The sequence below is a fragment of the Thamnophis elegans genome, chromosome 4 (assembly GCF_009769535.1).
Source record: "Thamnophis elegans isolate rThaEle1 chromosome 4, rThaEle1.pri, whole genome shotgun sequence".
Lineage (NCBI taxonomy): Eukaryota > Metazoa > Chordata > Lepidosauria > Squamata > Colubridae > Thamnophis > Thamnophis elegans.
This window is the reverse complement of record NC_045544.1, coordinates 47,129,573-47,153,948: the sequence shown is the minus strand read 5'-3', so window position 1 is coordinate 47,153,948 and position 24,376 is coordinate 47,129,573. Positions and strand designations below refer to the sequence as shown.

At 43.1% G+C, this 24,376-nt stretch overlaps 1 protein-coding gene across 1 annotated transcript in view; it reads right to left on the bottom strand.

The window, feature by feature from the left end:
• The window catches only part of HECA (hdc homolog, cell cycle regulator), a 35,300-nt gene extending 26,948 nt beyond the window's left edge, over window positions 1–8,352 (bottom strand). The window contains exon 1 of the mRNA XM_032215314.1: window positions 7,785–8,352. Coding sequence (XP_032071205.1) covers window positions 7,785–8,013 — 229 coding nt within the window. The 5' untranslated portion in view covers window positions 8,014–8,352. The remainder of the gene's footprint in view (window positions 1–7,784) is intronic.
• Window positions 8,353–24,376: the final 16,024 nt, after the last annotated feature.

Here is a 24,376-nt window from a genome sequence, read left to right as displayed (position 1 = left end):
CTGTTGAAAGACAAAAAAGGCAAGTTTTACAATAAAAGTGACATGTGAGAATTATTGGAACTTTTGTCCAATAATTTTGGACAAAATTATTGGACAAAATAATATCCTGCAGCCCATATTTTGAGGGCTGCAGGATAAGGAATCTTCTTTAAATGTTCAATTTGCAACTATTAATTGACCATTAACATAAACTAAATGCGTATTTTCAAACAAATGTTCATATTTAATTCTATAAATTCTCCCTTTATTTGTTTTGTTTATTCATATTTATATAGCTGCCCATCTCAAAATCAAGTGACTTTGGGTGGCATATAATAAAGCTAAAAACAAAATATACAAATTAATATTAACATTGTTAATATTACATTTTTAAAATTATAGATGGCTTAAAAGCTGCAATAATTGTTAAAATCAGTTGGAATTACTATATTCCTAAAATTTACCAAAGGACAGCAGCTATTACCTGGTAGCCTGCTTGTCTCTTAGCCTCCAGCCCTTGTTTCTCTATAATCTATAATTCTAAGTATAATCTTTATTGTCATTGTACTTAAATGCAACGAAATAATATAATTATATAGAGTACAACAGCAAAACCCCATTTCACTGATATTTTAATTTTGACAAAGCAATATAAAATATTCTCCACCTGGACAGGAACAAAAGCAAAGTCTCAATACAGATGGACTTCATTTGTTTATCCCCTATGAAAAACTGGCCATCTATCTGATAAACAACATGGATTATGATCACACTCAATATACGATCCATGAATAATCACAAAGCAGAAAATGAATATTAAAGAAAAACATTAAACTGCAGCAGAACGAAAGGGAAAAGACTTAAAAAGTAGCCCAGCTATACACCACAAAAAGAGAAGCTAATAGATATTCAGAGCCTTATAAAACAAATCACTTCTGAAAAGTAACATTTGGGAACATGCTGCCGTAGTAAACAGAAACTCAATCAAATCTATGTACACCTGTCACTCACTAAAACACAAAATTCCTACAAAAATGGCAAATGAATAATAGTGATTAGAGGTATAATTAAAAGTGCACTACAGAACTTAATATAGCACAATTTTGGGAATAAACTGGATTTTTTAAAAATAACACTGTTTTTATAGCCAAGCCCACTTCAACCAGCATAGCTTCATTATATCACTCAGTAAAAATGGACTGGAACTTGCTGTAAAGTCTGAAAGAAAATTAGATATCCTTGAAAGGATAACTAATCTGAAAATGTTTAAATTAGAAGAGTTCAGAAATAGCTTATTAAAAGACTCTTTAAAAGGAATTACAAATAGTTCTTGACTTATGGCCACAATTGAAACTAAAATCTCAGTTGCTGAATGAACTAATTGAGACATCACATGATCACTTTGTTTAACAACTGCAATCCCGACATTCAAGATTGGGGTCATTAAGCAATCTTGTGGGTTATTAAGGTGATAGCGTCCCAGGGTAAGAAATGCAGGTGCCACAGGGGGGTTGGAGAAGGTGCTGGGAGGCCCAGGCCAGGCTGCACATGAAATTGGGATGCTACCGTGTGGTGCAAATTTATAACTGCTTCTTAAAGCCTTAGCCTCAGCCTGGTCTTGCAGTTATGTTCATCAACAATGACACTGAGGCTAGGCCTGAAGCAGAGTGCTGAACTCTTCAGCAGTTTCAGCCATTTGCACTGCCTCCAGAGCCAAAAGCCAAAGATTTTAGTCTACACCCCTCTCCCATTTTCAGGGAGAATTAAAACTTTTCTTCTCTCTATTCTATGCCATAGCTACAGAACCTGTGTCTCTTCTAATGTTTCTGAATTGTGTTAGATCCTTCCACAATCTAGCCAATGAGCAGAAGTAATGCAAGTTCTAGCTCAACATTTGCAAGCCATTACTTCTTCTCTTTTGTCAAGTGATTAGTCATCAAACCATTTAAAAGCTGCTCAACCTCTGCATTTGTCTTTCCTTTATATAATTCCCAAAGAAAACCAATGTAAGAATACATGTTAATATTGAGGCTCTCATACCAGAAGCAGATCTGAGGAATTCAACTTATACACATCCACTTATCAATAAGTAATACACAGTCAGGAGTAGGACTGGGGAAATTCTACTATTAAGAGCATTACACTTCTGCTTTCCTTATAAATCCAATGCTATCACATACCAGGTCCCTTCACTAATATTCAAACCAAGATAACTGTATATGCTAAGAATATGCTAAGTTCTTAGTTCTGTTCAGTCATTTTCCTTGTGTCAGTTCTAGCCATCAAAATTAATTCTTCCTCTACTATAATCTTTTTCTTATATTAGGTACTGAAAACAAACAAAATATCAATATCTCTTTTATCTGACTGTTATCTTGGCAGTGGCTCTTCCTCTTGTCCTCAAGGCCATTCCCTCTACTGCTTACAGTAGATAGCTCAGTGTTATGGCACTTCTCCTTTCTGCACAGCCAGTTTCACTGGGGGTTTGAGAGTAGAGGGACCAATCCCAAAGCCCATGATTTGTAGAGTGACTCAGATCTTGAAACTTTGACCAATGGGGAAGGTCTTCCATTAGATCAGGATCAGGTAATATCAATATATTGACGATACTCAATTATCAGTCCTTACTAGCCAAGAATTGTTGTCAAGATCTTACCCCACAGCTATTGTGGCCTGAAAGGTGGCGAATAGCCTCAGATTAAACCCTAGCAAGACCAAATGGCTGTGGGTGCTCAGCCTTCCCAGTTCAGATCCACCTTGACCCTGAATACATTGCCCTGCTTGGGACTAGTGCAAACCAGGACATTTTCCTGGATTCTCAATTTCTGTTTGAGGAGTAGCTATAGACATAGAGCTTTGTATAGGTTCAACTTTTGTCCCAGTTGTGCCTATTTTTGGACTGAGAGCCTTCCCCTTTATGGTCAGCCATGCTTTGGTCACCTCGACAGTGGACTGTTGCAATAAACATTAAACAGGACTGCCCTTTAGGATCACTCAGAAGCTACAAGAAGTTAGCACAAACACTGATGGATAATCCTTGCTATGCCAATGTAAGATAGCTGCTAGAAGCGGCACACTTTGCCAGATGGCTTCTGGGTACAATTCAAGGTACTGGTTATTTACCTATAATGCCTTGCTTGGCACAGGATCTAGCAATTTGTGGGACCATCTGCTTTCTGCACTGTCACACCATACATTCCAACATAGTCAGTTTGTTTTGGATCCCATCAATTAAACAATGCCATCTAATGGGGCCAAGAAAGTAGAACTTCTCTGTGACAGCATCTATTCTTTAGAATAGCATCCAGCCAGACATTACTTTGGTTAAGTTTAAACCCTTGGTTTTCTCTTAAGGCCTTGGTTTAGGAGCTGAGTGGGCCCTCTTTGAATCAGCTGTAATATGATAAGAAGTTATGTTGTCCTTCAGATAATGGTTGTTTTTATACAATGTTGCTTCTTTTAATTTGTGAAACCACCTAGAGTCATTTTGGAATTCGGCAGACTAAACATTCAACAACAAAAATAAACTAACAAGGTGCCATGGATTTAATTCAACTGCTACATTAATTACTCTTTTTATGCACCCATATCAAAATGTAGGTTTCAAATGTATACACTGGCAATGCACAATTTAGGGTAGTTGTGTTTTGGTCTTTGACTTTCCTTACCTCAATTTCACAAATTCATCCTTATCTTCATAAATTATTAGGTAATTCTGTGCACCATCTAAATATAATGTATTCTCACTTAATTTAATCTACTGTATCTTTTTTTTCTGGAGAAAAAATGTACTTTTTCAACAAACATCAAACAGATAAGCAAGAGAATGCCTGTGTTCTGGAGTAAAGTCAAATTTGGTAGGCAGGCTTGATGCTACATATCAAATCGAGCCAATAACTAAAATTTATATTTAAATCAATTAAAACAAGTGATTATTGCACATGAATTAGCAACTGACTTATATTTATGACACTTGTAGTGCCCCATGGTCATGTGATCACCTTTTATAACCTTCTGACAAGCAAAGTCAATAGGGGAAGTCAGATTAACTTAACAACCATGTAGCTTAATAACTATAGTAATTCATTTAAAACTGTGGCAAGAAAAATCATAAAATGGGGCAAAGCTCCAAATGTATCACTTATCAACAGAAATTTGACGCTCAATTGAAGTTATAAATCAAGAACTGCCTGTGTATCCCATTTATTTTCACATATACTATAAGCCCAGCTATACATAAACAAACACATTTTAACTGGAAAATGTGCCACTTGTGGATTATCCAATTATGAAAATTAAAATTTATGAAAATTCCAAAGATTGGCTTATCCTCAGGTGGTATTTTTCATGGCATTTTGGTTAAAAATTTGTTGGTCAACGTATTTGTGCATAGATTTACATATAACAGTAATGATTTTCTATTTCCATCAGGCAAACAATTGCAAAATCTGTAGCTACTTTTGGAGGGGTTCTAGCTAGCCAGACCAAGCCTTTGTGGGAACAATGTATGACACGTTGCTATGCACCTCTATCCTAGAAAACCATTTCACTGTTGGACCTAATGCCTACAACAGCTCTCCAAGTCTATTTTCCAAAGGCTGAAAATGTAATTCAACCAACTTCCTGTACTCTATGATATATTTCAGGAAATGTGTAAATCACTTCAGAAATGCCAAGGTCAATCTGTACCAAGTAAAAGCACAACATTCCAAAGCTGAATCACTCCACTTTGGACAAATAATTTTGTGGCTAAACTGAAAGTACATTATTCTGTTTTGAATATCATGAAATTAGCAATACATCTTAAATAATGCCAGATACATAAATACATAAATCAACACTTACATAACTTGTGAATTGCCTTTATATTAGTTTGTGATAAAATATGTATCATTTTTTATAATAAAATCAAGTAATATAATGAACACTGAAAGCATACTTTATGTAATTTATACAGTCAAATATTGTGGGTCTGGGTTATTTCACCAAAAAGACAAGCAAACTTTACTTATTTGGATATTTTCAGTTTTGTAATATTATGAAAGAATTCTGATGAAAGAATTAGCAAGTCTTCACATGCTCACTTTACTCCAACATATCTTCAACAACTAATTTGAACATGTTGGTGCAGCCATTTCAAAGGCCTGTACTACTTTTGAACCATTCGCAAATATTTAGTTGACGTGCCTGTGTATGCTTCAAAAATTATTTTGTACAAGTTTTTGCAATTCCCAACAATGCTGTTAATTAAAGCACATCATTTTCTTTCAGATGCTGTCTCTTTAAAAGTAATGCAATTCAAAAAGAATCATGCAAAGCTGTATTAGATGACATGCTGTACAAGCTTTTCATATGCAAGGGAGCTTATGGCAAATGGGTTGGATAGAAAAAATTAATAATTATAATCAGCCTAAGTAATAGGATTATACAATACGCAGGTAGCTGCACATATAAATTACATTTGAGGTAATAAAATACAAAATTATGTTTTCCAAACAAAGAAATTAAATCATACTACTGTATAACTCAATTCTCCACAGGTTACCTCAGGGACAAGTTTTGAGTTTTTAGAACTATGTTCCCTTAAATGCAGAAAATTAATTACTTTTTTAAAAATAAACATCTTCCAATAAATTCCTAGGTTTAAGAAACATAGATCATACAATATATTCTTACAGAAATCACAATACATTTCATGAAGTTAAATATTTGGGACAGCAACATTAAGCAAGATTTATCTCACTTGTCTCATAAGTTAAATAGATTTATGTATTGAAACTCTTATTTCAAACTTGCTACCTATTCTTAACAACTCACTCTCAAATAATTAAGCAAGATAGACACTTTGATTCAGTACCAATTACCTTCCCACCCTCAGGTTCTAGATCTAAAGTCAGGACATATTTCCCCATCTCCTCTGTAAATACAATTCGTAATACTAAAAAGGCACATTTTTACTAAGAAAATACAGAAACCAATTTTTTTTAAATGCAAGTCCGTTCTGGAAAAATATAGTAATTTCCTTGATTTTCTGAGTCATGGTCGTTGAGATCAAGATATTTGGAAAAACAAATGAATTCGATCTCCTCCTGATTTCCTTTAGTTTCTGTTTCAAATATTTTTATGACAATATTTATATATATATATATTGTCTGTTCTGAAAAGTAGCAGCTTCTTGCAGAATGCAAACTGGAATTCTCAAGATTCCACCAAATCTGCAAGGGTCACACAAGTATTTTGATGACTTTCAAAGTCATGTTGACTTTCAGTATATTTCTTCTATAGAATTACTCATAAAATTAAACAAAAAAAGTTCCAGTTATATCAAAGCTGTTACAATAACATCTTTCAAACTGAAAAGAGTTTGACTACAACTGCTTGAGGTCTAGCCAAGAATCCCTGAATCCTCTGATTTTTAAAGACTTAACTGTATATAGAGATTTAATATTTTTACACCCTCTTTTTATGTTTTTGTCAGTTAACAAATAAGGTGCAATGTCTGGGAATATATCCTTACTAAGATATAAAAATAGTTATCCATACATTATTAGATCTCATCCAAATGTGTTGAACATCAGCATGTGTCCTAAATTTAGTACAAAATATCAGATTGCTACATTTCGTCACTAGCAGGCATTGCGCCGGAAGCTATTCCTAGGAGACTGCAGAATTTAAATTTTGTTTTGCTATGAACAGGAGACTGTATTTTCAGATGCATCTCCTCTATTTCACTGTCATACATAGAGACAAAACACATATTATTTCAAATTCCTCAGAGATCATTATTTGCCCAAGTATTTGCAGTGTTTCGCACATTCCAGCAAGGACTAGCCGGAAAATAAGAATTCTCTGGTGAAAATTTCCTCATAACATTTTTCAAACACAAAGCAAAACAAAAAAGCTTGTTCTTCTAACACCAACACACAAAAGTAACCTGGCAGCCACCAAAAGAAAATAGGGAAATGTTTCACACATGCCATTTTTTTTAATATTGGGTACTTACATTCTGCGCTCACAAAATAGGCACTGAGTTTAAAGAGAAAAAGATCACTGGGAAGCTGAAGCATTTGAAAGAGTCATAGAACGATTAATAGATTCCCCCCCCCCTGCCTTTTCTCTAACTTATTTCAGTGGAGAGAGTGAAGAGCAGGGAGGACATTTTTTTTTTGTTTCACTTTATTTTAGGTCGTGACAGGTTGATAGAGTGAGATGATAGCACAGCTGCAACTAAGCTCCGCTACCCTGCAAACTATCCTGTGGCAAATATAGAAGTTTGTCATCAGCAGTCTGTTCTGTCTTAAAAAAAAATAGAAATATCTAGCCATTATAACTCTGAATTATCTGAATAAAGCTGAGAGGGGTCATTCCCTACAGACACTAAGCTGACAACCCTTCGGGAGGGCGAGAGAGTGGGGAAGGGGCACGCTGGTCGGGCAAGCGGGCTCTTTTCAGCCCGGCCAAGCGTTCGAACTTCCCACTCCCGAGACCCGGGGGCAGGCCGCGCGCCTGTGCGCGCTGGCGGTGCAACTCAAGCCAAGAAAGAGAAGGGCCGCGCTTCCCTTTGGCTCATCTGCATGCTGGCCCGCTCCGCTTCTCCCATCCAAGGCTGCTGCGCCATCGAAGGCCCGGCAGCTCCCCCACTAGTAGGGGCGCCTCCGGCTCTGCCCATCCGGTAAAGCAGGGAAGGGAAAGCAAAAAAAAAAAAAAAAAAAGAGCCAGCGAGTGAAGTTTGGTGGTTGCACGCCGCGTGCCTTGCTTTCTCGGTCGCTCTCTCTTTCTCCATCTCCATCCCGTAGGCTTCCTACCGTTTTTGGAGTCGCCGGAAGCCGAGCCCGTCGCCGCCGTCGCTCCCCCGGAGCTTCCTCCACCTCCTGCAGCCACCATGGGCCCGCTTGCTCCGACTGCAGCCACGGCGGCCAGGACTCCTCCGGCGCCCACAGCTCCCGTCGCGGCCAGGGCTCCATTTTCCTGCTCGTCCCCGCTGCTGTTGGCGCGCTTGTTCTTCTTGCCCTTGTTACTCTTCTGGTTCGGCATCGCCAAGGGAGGAGGAGGAGGAGGAGCGGGTCGCAGCGGGAAGGCTGAGGAGGAGGCGGCGGAGGCTCTTGGTGGCAGTGCTGCTACCTCTGGTGCTGCTGCTGCTACCACCGCCGACCCCCGCCTATTGCAGCTCCATTGTCAGGCGGAGCAGCACACTCGTCCTTCGCTCACGCACCGCGGCCCCGTCGCATGCACGCACGCTCACACTCACACACACTCACACGCGCGGGCGCGCGTCCACAGACGCCTCGCCGCGGAAGAAATGCAAGCCAGGGAAAAGGCGTGTCTCGCTTGTTTTGATTCTGCTGCTCCCTCGGCAATGCTGGGCTCCCCGCCCGCTTCCTCCTCCACCCCCACCCCTTCTCTCTCTCTCGCCTGCCAGGCCTTGGCGACAGTGTTAAGCAAAGAGCAAGTGAAAGGAAGGGAAGAGGAAGGCGCGGCTCAGAGGTTGGACTTGCGACAGCAACGAGGAGGCGCTTAAGCCTTGCCTTCGGATTTAGGAAAGCCGCCTTTCCTCTCCCGGAGCTTCTTGTTTACAATGACGATTGGATTTCCTCCAGATGTCAACAGGGGCTAGGCCCGGTACACGGGAATAAAGCAAGGGAAGGGAGTTTGGGTAAAAACTCCTAATCCGATTAGAGGCTAATCTCTCAGAGTGGACGTTTCCTTTCTCTCGCCGGACATGAGATGAAGCGCGTTGGGTTAGGCCAGAAGGTGAGTGCAGTTCGACCAGATCTTTGTACTGTTATATGCGCGAGTGAGAGGCAGGTAGGCAAGTATAAATGCTGGCCATACGCTGGTAAATCTCGACACAACTTCAGAGTAGAAGAATTCCTTTGGAGTTCCACCCCAAAACGTTCGGCAAGGGAAATGGGCCAGTAAATGAAAGGAAGACCGTGGCGAAAAGATAGAAACCGAAAGAAATGGACTACGTGAAAAAAATCCAATGGAGTATTAATTAAATCACTTTCAAATAGAATGTGCATATGATTTAAGGATTGAATGTATATTTTCCAATTGATGGATTGCTGTTTATTATTATGGTTATGGCCGTTATGATTATTATGCCATGTGATTGCAGCCTTACTTGGGAATCGAGTTTAAATGTGCATCTATTAACAGGGCCATATTTCAACCTGCCCATCCCAGTCATGCCATTTGGTGATGGTTTAGCAGTTGAGGGTGGAGTTGGGGAGAAAGTAACTACCAAGTCTGTTTCTTCATGCAAAGAATGGATTAAAATGTTTTTTTCCACAATAAAGCACAATCTTTACAAGACCTGACTTGAGTTTGGCCCTTTTGAAAAATAACTGCAGGTTTGGCCATGAAATAACAATGTTATCCTGGCTTTATTTCTCAATATTATTTCAGTATGGCTTTGAAATTTCAATGGAGACTTAACTTCTTACTGTGTTTAAGCCTTTCCAGATACGCAGTGTTGAGTTGTGTTTTATATTTCTTTTTAAAAGAAAACACTGTAGCTGGATTGGCACTCTTCCAATCCAATACCCAGTAAGTCCTTGACTTACACCAGTCACTTAGAGATAATTATGGTGGAGCCCAGAACAAGGTACTTTGGACCCAGATTCAAAATCCCAGCAGCCACTCCCCCACAATAACATGATCCTATTTTGGGTGGTCAAAAAACTGACCCACATTTACAGCATTTGGAGCATCCTGCAAATATGTCCATATGTCCAATTACATTTTTGCCAGAAACCAGCATTTATTTCCAGTTTTTAGCAAAAAATGTCCCATAGAGCCCAATGGGTTCACTAAATAACTGTAACATTCACTTAGTAATCGCTACAAAAAAAGGTCATAAAATCAGATATGGTCATGTGATAATTTACAACTAGTTGAGAGTCAGATAATCATAAGTCAAGGACTGCCTGTATAGTAAGCTGATATTTCAGTATTCAGTGTGTGGGTGCAGTTCATCAGCTCTTCTGCCAGCAGCTATGAAGTCTTGTATATCACTTTGTGGTTGAAAGTAATATATCTACCTACCTGCCTATCCGAGCTGAGGTAGCGCAGAGGTTAAAATGCAGTACTGCAGGCTACTTCTGCCAACTGCCTACAGTTTGGCAGTTCAAATCTCACCAGGTTCAAGGTTGATTCAGCCTTCCATCCTTCCAAGGTCGGTAAAATGATGACCCAGATTGTTGGGGGCAATATGCTGACTCTATAAAACCACTTAGAGAGTGCTGTAAAAGCACTGTGAATAAGTGTTATTGCTATCTGTCATGTATCTACTTACTGAAGTACTTATGTATTTATCAAGTTTACATAGCTGCCCTGTCCCACAAAGAGACTCTGGGTGGTGTACAAAAAAACCAAAAGCAAAAAATTCTGTAGAAGCAGATTAAAAAAGAAAGAAAAACATCTCAAAGGGGAATGCATCAAGATATAATGTGATGTAACCAAAATATCTATCTGAATGCAGGGCAGCAGCCCACAAAGTTGAATAAACCATCTGTTTCTGATGTCTAATTAGAGAATAAGTTTATATAAGAGTTCCAAATCCTGTGTTTATCTGGCTAGTTTTACAAACCTTAATCTTTTGCTTTTCATCACACAATTTTAGTTCAGACTGGGAGCTTTCTTGTTATTATTTGACAAACATGGCAGGAAATCTGTTTGCTTTTTTATAATTAACTAGTTGCGAACCAAATGTTGACTGGGTATTTATTTATAGGGGGAAAACGTCCGGACCAAACGTAATTTCTAATGTTGGATTTTTCCACTTACCAGAGAGAAACCTCTTGTGGAATACTGTGAAGCTGTTACAATGATAACTCCACTGCTCTGTACAATAGAAGCCATTTTACAGCAGTACCGTAGAAGCCACTTTAAGGTACAACAGGCTGTATCTTAACAGAACACATACCCCGAGGGATGTTAGTGGTGTCTTACACCCCACCCTTCCCCAGTATTTTTTTCCAGAGAATAAGTCATCTGTGTACCAAGTTTGGTTGAAATTGGTCGAGGCATTCCAGAGTTATGCTGGAACGAACACACACACACACAGCCATTTATATATATAGAGAGAGATTTAAGATTCATTTATGGATGTATATGGTCAGTTTCAAAATTTATCAAGAAATATATCAAATTTATTTCATATCTGTTACTCTGGGCAGTCCTTGACTTGGAACCATTCATTTAGTGACCATTTAAAATTACAATGGCATTGAAGAAAGAGATTTACCATAGGTTCCATACTTAAAACTATTACAGCATCCTGATGACCACGTGAACAAAATTTGGTCACTTGGCATGTAGGAAATTAAAATTTCAAGGCAGACTTTGCTGTGCCTGTCTGAAAAGAAGCAGAATGGCATTACAATTCATTCAAGTACTGTTTTGTTGCTGTTGTAAGCAATTGTTGAATTTCATTGGCAATCACATTTTTGACCTTTTAATACAGATGCATACATACCATGATTTGGAAATTAAACTAGATTATCTATCTGGGCTCTCAACATCTGTATTTCTGTAATTACTGTCTCTCAACCATTAGTCAGAGATAGAGCAGAGAGCTTGAAGAAAAGCCTTATCCCTCTGCCAGGAGAAAAGTACTACTGAGAAACTGTATTCTGGCTTCTAAGGAAGAATATAATAGCAAGAAAAGCCAAGATTGGTCTCCTCTGGTAACCAGAGAGAAAACTCAAATTTTTACATTGTTATCAAATAGATTCATAGAATCACAAATTGAAGGGATTGGAAGGAATCTTGAAAATCCTCTGGTCAAATTCCCTGGCCAGTGCAGATTTTGTGACTATAGTGTCCCTGACAGAGTTTCCATCCAGCCCTTAAATCAAGATGGAACCAGTGAAGGAAAGGCTTATTATCTCCCAAAGCTTTGTGATGCTGACAGTAGAGGCTGTAAATCCATTACCGTATATACTCGAGTATAGGCCGACCCGAATATAAGCCGAGGCACCTAATTTTACCACAAAAAACTGGAAAAGTTATTGACTCGTGTATAAGCCTAGGGTGGGAAATGCAGCAGCTACCGGTAAATTTCAAAAATAAAAATAGATACCAATAATGTTTTTGAATATTTATTTCAAAGAAAAACAGTAAACTAGCGGTGTATTCAATGAAATACTTCACTCACCTCATGATGCTGATGTCCCGCTGTGATGATGATGTCCCGTGCAGCCGCGGGAGCGATGTCCCGCCTCCTATGACACACGGCACAGTGATTCCTATCATTGGATCACTGTACCAGAGGAGGTGGGACATCGCTATGTGGCTGCTTGCCATAACAAGGAGGAGGTGGGACATCGTTGCAGAGCGGCAGGAGGGGGAGGAAGGGGAATCGTAAGACAGCCCTGCATTACATTAGAACGTGAGGAGGGGGGATGGTGCGGTGCGCGCTGCGCGGCAAACTGACACAGAGGGAGGGGAAACTCACAGGGGCACTGGGCCATTCACGAGTGTCACCCAGCGGCATGGCCCCGCCCCTTTTTCTCCTCCATTTCGGGCAAATTTTTCACTGACTCGAGTATAAGCCGAGGCGGCTTTTTTCAGCCCAAAAAGTGGGCTGAAAAACTAGGCTTATACTCGAGTATATACAGTACTTGTTTAGTTACTTAGTTCCATTCCCAACAACCAAGTCCTTAAGCAAAATGATTACTGAGAGAGAGGAGAGGGAGGGAGGGAGAGGGAGGGAGGGAGGGAAGGAAGGAAGGAAGGAAGATTATTGGTTACAACATCTCATTCAGATGATATTCTCTATACATCTGTTCCAATATTACTTTCACTCTGAAATGTGTTGTGGTCAAGCATACAAAACTTAGTTGTAAATGTATGCATTGATCAGAAAGTGAGGTTTTTATTACAGTTGTTTTTACAAATGGTTGCTAACTAAGATAGTCACTAAACAAGGAGTGGGTGTTTCATTGCTTTGCGTACAGTGTTTAAATTCTTTATACTGAATTACAACAATAAAAATTTTCTTCTGCTGTTCCTGTAGCAGTTATAATTTTTACAGGGACTGGTTGCTAGTCCGATGTCCAAACCTTCTTATTTCTCATCCAGGTTTGGGGCCACTATGACAGACAATCTAATGCGAATGCTAAAAATATAATAACAATGCTAATAACAACAAATGTTAAGCAACTGTTTTATTTTGTCTTTCTTTAAGAATATGATAGTATCTACTTCAGAATATACGTATATTAAAGTGAGAATAGCAAATAAAACTAGTTTAGTTTAGTTTATTAGTTTTGTATGCCGCCCACTCCCGGAGGACTCCGGGCGGCTTACAATAAAAAGGGAAGGGGGATAAATAAGACATTACAAAATGTAAAATACAACAACATTCACAATTAAAGTGGGGCTGGATACTTCAACAGCCCCAGGCCTGCCGGAACAGGACTTAGTAGCTTTACGGAAGGCCGGGAGGGTAGTAAGGGTCCGGATCTCAACGGGGGGGTCGTTCCAGAGGGCCGGAGCTGCAAGAGAGAAGGCCCTCCCCCGGGGGGTCGCCAGCCCACATTGGCTGGCAGATGGAATCTGGAGAAGGCCTAGTCTGTGCGATCAAATTGGTCTTTGGGAGGTAATTGGCAGGAGGCGGTCTCTCAGGTAACCAGGTCCGATGCCATGCAGGGCTTTAAAAGTAACGACTAGCACCTTGAAGTGTGTCTGGAGACCAATGGGCAACCAGTGCAGCTCGCAGAGGATAGGTGTAACGTGGGTGTACCTAGGTGCACCCACAATCGCTCGCGCAGCTGCGTTCTGGACTAGCTGAAGTCTTCGAACGCTCTTCAAGGGCAGCCCCATGTAAAGCGTGTTACAGTAATCCAGTCTTGAGGTGACGAGGGCGTGAGTGACTATCCGAAGGGCCTCCCGGTCCAGCTAGGGTCGCAATTGGTGCACAAGGAGAACCTGGGCAAAGGTCCCCCTGGTCACAGCCGACAAGTGATGTTCTAACATCAGCTGTGGATCCAGGAGGACTCCCAAATTGCGAGCCCTCTCTGAGGGGCGAATGCTTTCACACACACACACCCCCAGGCTAAGGGATGGAATAGCTGGACCATTTTTGGGAGGGAGCATCAATAGCCACTCAGTCTTGTCGGGATTGAGTGCAAGCTTGTTTGTTCCCATCCAGACCCTAACAGCCTCCAGGCACTGGCACATCACTTCTACTGCTTCACTGAGTTGGCACGGGGCGGACAGATACAGTTGCGTATCGTCCGCATATTGGTGGTATTTAATCCCGTGCTGTCGTATGATCTCACCCAGGGGCTTCATGTAGATGTTAAATAGGAGTGGGGACAGGACCGAACCCTGTGGCATGCCATAATTGAGAGGCCTAGGGGTCGACCTCTGCCCTCCGACCAACACCAACTGCGACCTGTCCGAGAGGTAGGAGGAGAACCACCGTAGGACACTGCCTCCCACTCCCACCTCCCGTAACCGTCGCAGAAGGATACCCATGGTCGATGGTATCGAAGGCCGCTGAGAGGTCAAGGAGCACTAGGATAGAGGAGTGACCCCTATCCCTGGCTCGCCAGAGATCATCGATCAGTGCGACCAAAGCAGTTTCCGTGCTGTAACCAGGCCTGAAACCGGACTGAAAGGAATCCAGATAATCGGTTTCATCCAAGGACCACCAGAGTTGAAAGGCCACCACTTTCTCAACAACCTTCCCTACGAAGGGGAGGTTGGAGATTGGACGATAGTTATTTAAAATGGCTGGGTCCAGAGAAGGCTTCTTCAGGAGGGGTCTCACCACCGCATCCTTTAGGAGGAGCGGGAAGGATCCCTCCCGGAGAGAGGTGTTAACTATCCTCTGGATCCAGCCACGTATCACCTCCCTACTGGTAGAGACCAGCCAGGAGGGGCACGGGTCCAGTATAGACTCACCGCTCCCATGGCCTTGTCCACTTCCTCAGAAGCGACAAGTTGAAACTTGCTCTATAAAATCCGCTCAAGACCTTCCCCCGGTACCTCGGCTGGTACCGTGCAATTGGAGTCCAGCTCTGTCCGAATCCAAGCGACTTTATCCGTTAAATACTGAACAAATTCCTCAGCTCTACCTTGTAAAGGGTCGTCCACCTCCCTCCCTTTCAGGAGGGCGCGGGTTATTCTAAACGAGGTGGCTGGGCGCGATTCAAGGGATACAATAAGAGCGGCAAAATGCGCACATTTCGTCACCCGTATTGCCACGAGATAGGTCCTGATATAGGCTCTCATCAGTGCTCGGTCTGACTCAGAGTTACTGGCTTTCCAGTGGCTCTCTAGGCATCTCTTTTGGCGCTTCATCTCCCGGAGTTACTCGGTAAACCAAGGAGCCCTCCTGGATCTGCAACCTCGGAGAGGCCGCAAAGGCGCAATCCGGTTTAGAGCCCCCGCCGCCGCTGTATTCCAGGCAGCGACTAAGGACTCCGCCGGACTGTGGACGAGAGCATCAGGTATTTCTCCAAGCGCCGTCTGAAATCCCATAGGGTCCATCAGGCGCCTGGGGCGGAACCACATAATCGGTTTCCCCTCACTACAGTGGGGGATTGGTTTCCGAAAGTCAAGCCTCAGTAGAGAATGATCAGACCATGACAAGGGCAGGATCTCAATGCCCTTCAAATCTAGATTACGTCTCCACTGCTTTGAGAGGAATATGAGGTCAAGCGTGTGACCCGCTGAGTGAGTCAGACCCCGAATTACTTGGGTCAAGTCCATGGCTGTCATGGAAGCCATGAACTCCTATGCCCCATCAGAGTGCTCACCAAGCGAAGGCAGGTTGAAATCCCCCAGCACCATAAGCCTGGAGAACTCTACTGCCAGCTCGGCTACTGACTTGAGGAGTGAGGGGAGGGCTGTTGCAATGCTGTTGGGAGGTAGGTACGTTAACAGCAAGCCCACTTGACCCTCAAGGTCCAACTTCACCAGCAGGGACTCATACTCGACAAGCTCTGGAGCAGGGATCCTACGAGGAACTAATGACCCTCGGATGATGACAGCCACTCCCCCACCCCTTCGCTGGGGTCGCGGCTGATGGAGCACCTGAAACCCTTTTGGGCACATTTCAGTGAGGGGTACTCCTCCCTCATGGCCCAGCCAGGCTTCAGTAATACATGCCAGGTCTGCCCCCTCGTCTAATATTAGGTCCTGGACGAGGGGAGCTTTGTGAACCACAGACCTGGCATTTAGCAACAACAGCCTGAGACCAGGGCCCTGACAACTCTCGCCATCTGGTCCTGGAGTGGAGCTAACAGGGCGGGAAGGGGGGATCGCTGTGACGTAGCGAACCCTCCTTCCCCGGTAATGGCTAGCCCTGAAGTTCCCATCATACCTGCCCCTCCCCGTAATGACTGTAATGCTCCGGCCCACCCCCCGCACCCGTAGACCCCATTTCCCCTCTCACAGCCTCCACTCCTTCCGGCACTCTTTATCAGTTGTATTTTTTTTAATCCAGGTTGCCTGAAGAGTTCTTGAAACTCAAAAATGTGGAATGATTTTACAATACAATACAATACTATACAATACAATACAATACAATACAATACAATACAATACAATACAATACAATACAATAGCAGAATTGGAAGGGACCTTGGAGGTCTTCTAGTCCTGCCTAGGCAGGAAACCCTATACCGTTTCAGACAAATGGCTATCCAACATCTTAGTTTCCACCCATTGCTTCTTGTTCTACCCTCAGGTGCCTTGGAGAATAGTTTGACTCCATTCTCTTTGTGGCAACCCCTGAGATATTGGAACACTGCTATCATGTCTCCCCTAGTCCGTCTTTTCATTAAACTAGACATCCCCAGTTCCTGCAATTGTTCTTCATATGTTTTAGTCTCCAGTCCCCTAATCATCTTTGTTGCTCTTCTCTGCACTCTTTCTAGAGTCTCCACATCTTTTCTACATCGTGGCGACCAAAACTGAATGCAGTATTCCAAGTATGGCCTTACCAAGGCATTATAAAGTGATATTAACACTTCACATGATCTTGATTCTATCCCTCTGTTTATGTAGCCTAGAACTGTGTTGGCTTTTTTGGCAGTTGCTGCACACTGCTGGCTCGTATTTAAATGGTTGTCCACTAGGACTCCAAGATCCCTCTCACAGTTATTACTATTGAGCAAGGTACCACCTATACTGTACCTGTGCATTTTGTTTTTCTTGCCTAAATGTAGAACCTTACTCTTCATCATTGAATTTCATTTTATTAGATAGTGCCCAATGTTCAAGTTTGTTAAGATCCTTCTGTATCATAAGCCTGTCTTCTGGAGTGTTGGCTATTCCTGCTATCTTGGTGTCATCTGCAAATTTGATGAGTTCCCCATTTATTCCTTCATCCAAATCATTGATGAAGATGTTGAAGAGTACTGGGCCTAAAACAGAACCTTGGGGTACTCCACTGAATACTCCCCTCCATGTAGATGCAGTTCCATTGAGGATTACACGTTGAGTGCAGTTGGTCAGCCAGTTATAAATCCATTTGGTGGTAATGCTGTCCAAGCCACATTCTCCTACTTTATCTAGTAGTAGGTTATGGTCTACCTTATCAAATGCATTACTGAAGTCCAAGTAAACTATATTGACGGTATTCTTCTGGTCCACTAATTTTGTCACTTTGTCAAAGAATGCAATAAGATTAGTCTGGCATGATCTATTTTTGACAAACCCATGTTGGCTTTTGGCTATTACTTTGTTTACTTCTAGATGTTCGCTAATTTGTTGCTTGATTATCTTTTCCAGAATCTTTCCTGGTATTGAGGTCAGGCTGATAGGCCTGTAGTTTCCTGGATCTATTTTTTTTTTCCTTTTTTGAAAATGGGAACCACATCAGCTCTTTTCCAGTCCTCTGGCAGTTCCTCAGTGCTCCAGGATCTCTGAAAGATATAGTTCAGTGGTTCTGAGATCTCATCTGCCAGTTCCTTCAGAACCCTGGGGTGTAATACGTCCGGTCCTGGTGATTTGAACTTGTTTAGGGTAGACAGGTGCTCACTTACCATTTTCTTCCCTATTTCAATTTGTGTTCCTAATCTGATTTTTGTGGTGCTGTTTTTGATAGGTTGGACTGTTTTGTCCCTTTGTGTAAAGATAGATGCAAAAAATGAGTTAAATAGTTTTGCTTTCTCCCTGTTGCTTCTCACCTTCTTGTCACTTTCTCCCAGCAAGGGACCAATTGTTTTCTTAATCTTTTTCTTATTTTTAACATGTTGGAAGAAGCTTTTTTTTGTTATTTTTTACTTTTGTGGCAAGGCTTTCTTCATTGTGAGCCTTAGCTTTCCTTACTTCATCTTTACAGGCTCGGGCTATTTGCTGATATTCTGCCTTAGTTATGTCCCCCTCTTTCCACTTTTTATACTTATCTTTTTTGTCTTTCAATTTGTCAGAGAGTTCTTTATGCAGACATGCTGGTTTCTTTTGGGAGCTGTTATTTTTCTTCTTCATTGGTATTGTGCTAGACTGAGCTTTTGTAATCTCATTTTTCAAAATTTCCCAAGCTTCTTGCGTTGTTTTCCCCTTGAGGATTCTCATCCATGGAATTCTTCCTAAGTTTATTGAAATTAGCTCTCTTAAAATCCAAGACTCTAGTTTGACTTTGTTCTACTAATTGTGTTTGCATAATGTTGAATTCCAATATTGCATGGTCACTTGCCCCAGGTTCCTGTGCCTTCAACACCTTCTGTCATTTCCTCTCTGTTACTGAGAATTAAGTCTAATATGGCCAATTCCCTTGTTCCCTTCTCTACTTTTTGGGAAACAAAGTTGTTTGCTAGATTCGTTAGGAACCTGTTGGATCTTCCACTTGGTGCAGAGTTTGTTTCTCAGTTGATGTCAGGGTAGTTAAAATCCCCCATTACTATTGTGGTGTGCTTCCTACATACCTTAGTTAGCTGACTAGCAAAAAGTTCATCTACTTCCTCTGCTTGGTTGGGTGGCCTGTAGTATAGACCCCCCCCAACCTTTAATATTGACCCAAATGCATTCAAGATAGTTCTCATCATTATTGTGCTCTATTTCTGTAGAGATGTAGTTATTTCTTATATATAGTGCAACTCCACCTCCTCTTTTATTTGGTCTATTTCTTTTAAATAATTTAAATCCTTCTAGCTGTATGTTCCATTTGTGGGATTCATACCACCAAGTTTCTGTAATATCGTATCTGCCCTCATTTACTTGAATTTCTAATTCACCCTGTTTATTCCTCATACTCTGTGCATTGGTGTGTAGACATTTGAATCCATTTTGATTGACCCTGTGTTTACTGTCTACATAACCTTTGTTATGCCTGACTGCCCCTATTTTCTTGCCACTTGTATGATTCATGCACATGGTATGGCACTCACTATTAAATGCTTGGTTTTTCTTGACAGCAGGAGTGATAATATTACCCGCGCAAACATCTATGTTACATGCACTGATAACCCTATGAGTTTTAGATTGCTGGGGACAGAAATGTTCTGTATCAATTAATTCTCTGTCCCCACTGTTCAGTTTAAATGTTTATCCAGAAAATCTGTGAATTTAATGCCAAGTAATTCAGTCCCTTTCTTGGATGGGTGCAAACCATCTCTTTTGTACAGTTTTTCATTGGACCAGCTGCAGGCATCATGATAAATAAAACCAAAGCCTTCCCTTTTACACCACTCCTTTAGCCACACATTAAACTCTGCTACACGCTGGCCCTTCCCTTTTTGTTCCTTATATACTGGTAAAATCTCTGAAAAGATAAGCCTACAACCTACACTACTAAGTTCATACCCCAAGCTCTGGAAATTATTTTGTATATCTTCATTTGGCCTAATATTGCCTGTGTGGAAATTAATTTGTTTCTCATCATCATCATAAGATCTATGCTATTCAGGAGCCATGTTACAATTTCTTTTCCTAAGATATACCATGTTTCCCCCAAAATAAGATAGGGTCTTATTTTTTTTGACCCCCAAAAATAAGTTCTTGGCCTTATTTTCAGGGAGGTCTTATTATTTTTGAGTTGCAGGAGGAAGCGAGCGTGATTGCTGTGTTATGATAAAGTAACATAGGCTTACTTTATTTTTTAAGGGATACTAAAACCAGGGCAATTATGTCCCATTTCCTGAACTCAAGGAAAAATAGCACAGGTCTGCGACTAAAAAGCTGTTTGATTCTTTTAAAGTAGAAGGTTAACATATAGGTAAGGTTAAGCAGGGCAAGAACACCCCGACGCTTTATCCATGCAACAGGGGATTGATTATCTTATCTACCTGACTAGGTCGAGCCAGGAAATTGGTAAGATTATATCCTTATAAGGCAATTAAGATATCCTGTCACTAGGGGTTAATATGTACGAGGAATACATGACACGGGAAGAATGTGTACTTAGGAGAATGATCAATATCCTGGCTGATAAAGTATAAAAACCTGTAACCAACTGCCCTTCGGGGTTTAGATTCTGCTTGAGCTATCGTTGCTGAACCTTGCGCAGAAGGAATCTTGTGGCACGGAATAAAATGAACTTGTTTTGAAAATAAGTCCGTAACTACCCAAATGGCGGTGTGCCCCTGGCTTTCGGGAAGTTCGACAATGAAGTCCATAGAAATTTCCTTCCAAAGGGCGACCATGGTATCCTTCTGCGACGGTTACGAGAGGTGGGAGTGGGCGGCACCATTTTTCAGTGGTTCTCCTCCTACCTCTCGGACAGGTCGCAGTCGGTGTTAGTTGGGGGAGAGAGGTCGACCCCTAGGCCCCTGAAATATGGGGTCCCTCAGGGTTCGGTCCTATCCCCCCTTCTGTTCAATATCTACATGAAGCCACTGGGTGAGATCATTCGACGGCACGGGATAAAATACCATCAATATGCGGACGATACTCAGTTGTATCTGTCCGCCCCGTGCCAACTCACTGAAGCGGTTGACATGATGTGCCAGTGCCTGGAGGCTGTCAGGGTCTGGATGGGAGTTAACAAGCTTGTACTCAATCCAGACAAGACCGAGTGGCTGTTGTGTTTCCCTCCCAAGAATTTGGCCAGTATTCCATCACTCAGACGGGGGGGTGAAAATTTACGCCCCTCAGACAGGGCGCGCAACTTGGGAGTCCTCCTGGACCCACAGCTGACCTTAGAACATCACCTGTCGGCTGTGACCAGGGGGGCATTTGCCCAGGTTTGCCTGGTGCACCAGTTGCACCCCTACCTGAACCGGGAGGCACTCACGACAGTCACTCATGCCCTCGTGACCTCAAGACTGGACTACTACAATGCGCTCTACATGGGGCAGCCTTTGAAGAGTATTCGGAGACTACAACTCGTCCAGAATGCAGCCGCGCGAGCGATTGTGGGTGCACCTCGGTACACCCACGTTACACCTATCCTCTGCGAGCTACACTGGTTACCGATCGGTCTCCGGATACGCTTCAAAGTGCTAGTCGTAACTTATAAAGCCCTTCATGGTATTGGACCTGGGTACTTAATTGGCCTTCTGCCAATTACCTCCCACAGACCCATTAGATTGCACAGGGTCGGCCTCCTCCTGGTTCCGTCTACCAGCCAATGCCATCTGGCTACTACCCAGGGGAGGGCCTTCTCTGTTGCAGCTCCGGCCCTTTGGAATGAACTCCCCGTGGAGATTCGGACCCTCACCCCTCTCCAGGCCTTCCGGAAAGCCGTCAAAACCTGGCTGTGCCGGCAGGCCTGGGGTTGATGAGTTCCCCTCCCCTCTCGACTTGTATGGCCGTATGATTCTTGTGTATTTTAATTATATGTAGTGTTTGTATCCCCTTTCCCCTTTTGAGTTGTTCGCCGCCCTGAGTCCCTCCCGGAGAAGGGCGGCATACAAATAAATTAAATCGGAATCTGAATCTGACAGGGCGGGCCACGGATTGAAGTAGGCCTTGTGGCTTTCCAGGTGGCCGTTTAGCGGTTGCACAGACCGGACAACTGGCAACATAAAGTTCAATGTCCTTTTTCAAAGAGGGCCACCAAAACTGCCTCTTCACCAGATGCAATGTGTTTACAAATCCAAAGTGACCCGCCAACTTAGAATCGTGAGCCCGTTGGAGGACGACGAGACGAAGAGAGGCTGGGACGTAAACTTAGCTCCTATCCATGGTAAATCGTCCCTCATTGTGCATTCATCCTGATGCTGCTGGAACCAGTCATCCTGGGGAAGGGCCTGTTTGAGGTCAGAAAGGAAATCCTGAGGCACCTCCACTTCCGAACGCGCCTGCTGTCGAATGACCACCGGAGCTGCAAGGCTGGATGTGGGAACGACAGGCTGGACAATACTCAGTTTAGAGCAGTTGTATTGAGGGAGTCAGGACAAAGCGTCAGCCATGAAATTCTTTCCTCCCGGGATGTACTTGAGTGTAAAATTGAAGCGGTTGAAATGCTGAGCCCAACGCATCTGCTTAGGGGAAAGTCGGCGTGGAGTCCTCAAAGCCTCTAAATTTTTGTGGTCAGTCCACACCTCAAAAGGGTGTTTAGCGCCTTCTAGAAAGTGGCGCCATGTGGCCAAGGCCCAGCGTACGGCAAATGCCTCCTTCTCCCAGATTGCCCAACGTCTTTCAGTGTCTGTGAGCTTGCGGGAGGTGTAAGCGCATGGTTGCAAATTACCTTGGTCGTTGGCTTGAAGCAAGACGGCCCCAACAGCCACGTCGCTGGCATCAGCTTGGACGACGAAAGGCTTGTCCATGTCTGGATGCTTCAGAACGGGCTCCACTGCAAAGAGGCGCTTCAGCATCTCGAAAGCAGCTTGACACTCCATGGTCCAATCCAGTGGCTTGCTAGGCTTAGGTTTAGGCCCACCTTTGGAGTTCAACAAGTTAGTGATAGGAAGTGCAATTTTGGCAAAAGAAGGAATGAACTGACGATAAAAATTGGCAAAACCCAAAAACTTTTGCAATTGTCTGCGTGTACGGGGTGCCTCCCACTCAGTGACCGCTTTCACCTTTCCAGGGTCCATTTCAATGCCAGCGAGGGAGATGCGATATCCCAGGTAGTCAATCTTCGCCTGGTGAAATTCACACTTGGACAATTTGGCATATAGTTCAGCGGCCCTGAGCTTTTTCAAGACAGTGTGGACCAAAGCGACGTGTTCTTCATAAGTCTGAGTGTAAATAAGGATATCGTCCAAATATACGATAACGCCTTTGTAAAGATGGTCATGCAAAATCTCATTAATTAATTGCATGAAAACTGCAGGAGTCCCCTGCAGGCCAAAGGGCATCACTCGGAACTGGAAGCAACTGAGGGGGCAGTTGAAAGCAGTTTTCCATTCATCTCCCTCCTTTATGCGGACTCTATAGTACGCCTCCCTGAGGTCTAGTTTAGTGAAGATGCGGCCCTTCCCCAATTGGGCTAACATGTCCTTCATTAGTGGCAAAGGGTAAAGATTTTGGGCAGAGATACCGTTCAGGTTTTTGAAATTAACACATAATCTCAGGGAGCCATCCTTCTCTCTGAATAATACGGGTGGTTTTGGTTTGGTTTGGTTTAATTTATTTGTATGCCACCCTTTTCCCTGAAGGGACTCAGGGCGACTCACAGCTCAAAAAGAGAGGGGAAATACAAACAGAGTTACAAAAACATAGAAACCATGCATAGATTAAAAAGCACAACAATCATACCATTCGAAGTGGGGCAGCGAGTCTTTAGCCCCAGGCCTGTCGGAACAGCCAGGTTTTAAGGGCTATGCGGAAGGTCTGGAGGGTGGTGAGGGGACGAATCTCCACGGGGAGTTCGTTCCAGAGGGTCGGAGCAGCCACAGAGAAGGCTCTCCTCCGGGTAGTCGCCAGTCGAAACTGGCCGGCTGATGGAATTCGGAGGAGGCCTAGTCTGTGGGATCTAATTGGTCTAGTGGAGGTAATTGGCAGTAGGCGGTCTCTCAAGTACCCAGGTCCAATACCATGAAGGGCTTTGTAGGTGACAACTAGCACCTTGAAGAGTACCCGGAGATCAACAGGCAGCCAGTGCAGCTTGCGGAGGATAGGTGTTACGTGGGTGAACCGAGGCGCACCCACGATTGCTCGCGCGGCTGCATTCTGGACAAGCTGAAGTCACCGAATACTCTTCAAGGGCTGCCCCATGTAGAGCACGTTGCAGTAATCCAGTCTAGAGGTCACAAGGGCACGAGTGACTGTTGTGAGAGCCTCCCGGTTCAGGTAGGGACGCAACTGGTGCACCAGGCGAACCTGGGCAAATGCCCCCCTGGTCACAGCTGACAAATGGTGTTCAAAAGGCAGCTGTGGGTCCAGGAGGACTCCCAAGTTGCGGACCCTGTCTGAGGGGCGTACTGTTTGACCCCCCAGCCTGAGAGGTGGAACACTTGGCCAATTAGTAGGAGGGAGGCACAGTAGCCACTCGGTCTTATCTGGATTGAGTACAAGCTTGTTGACCCCCATCCAGTCCCTAACAGCCTCC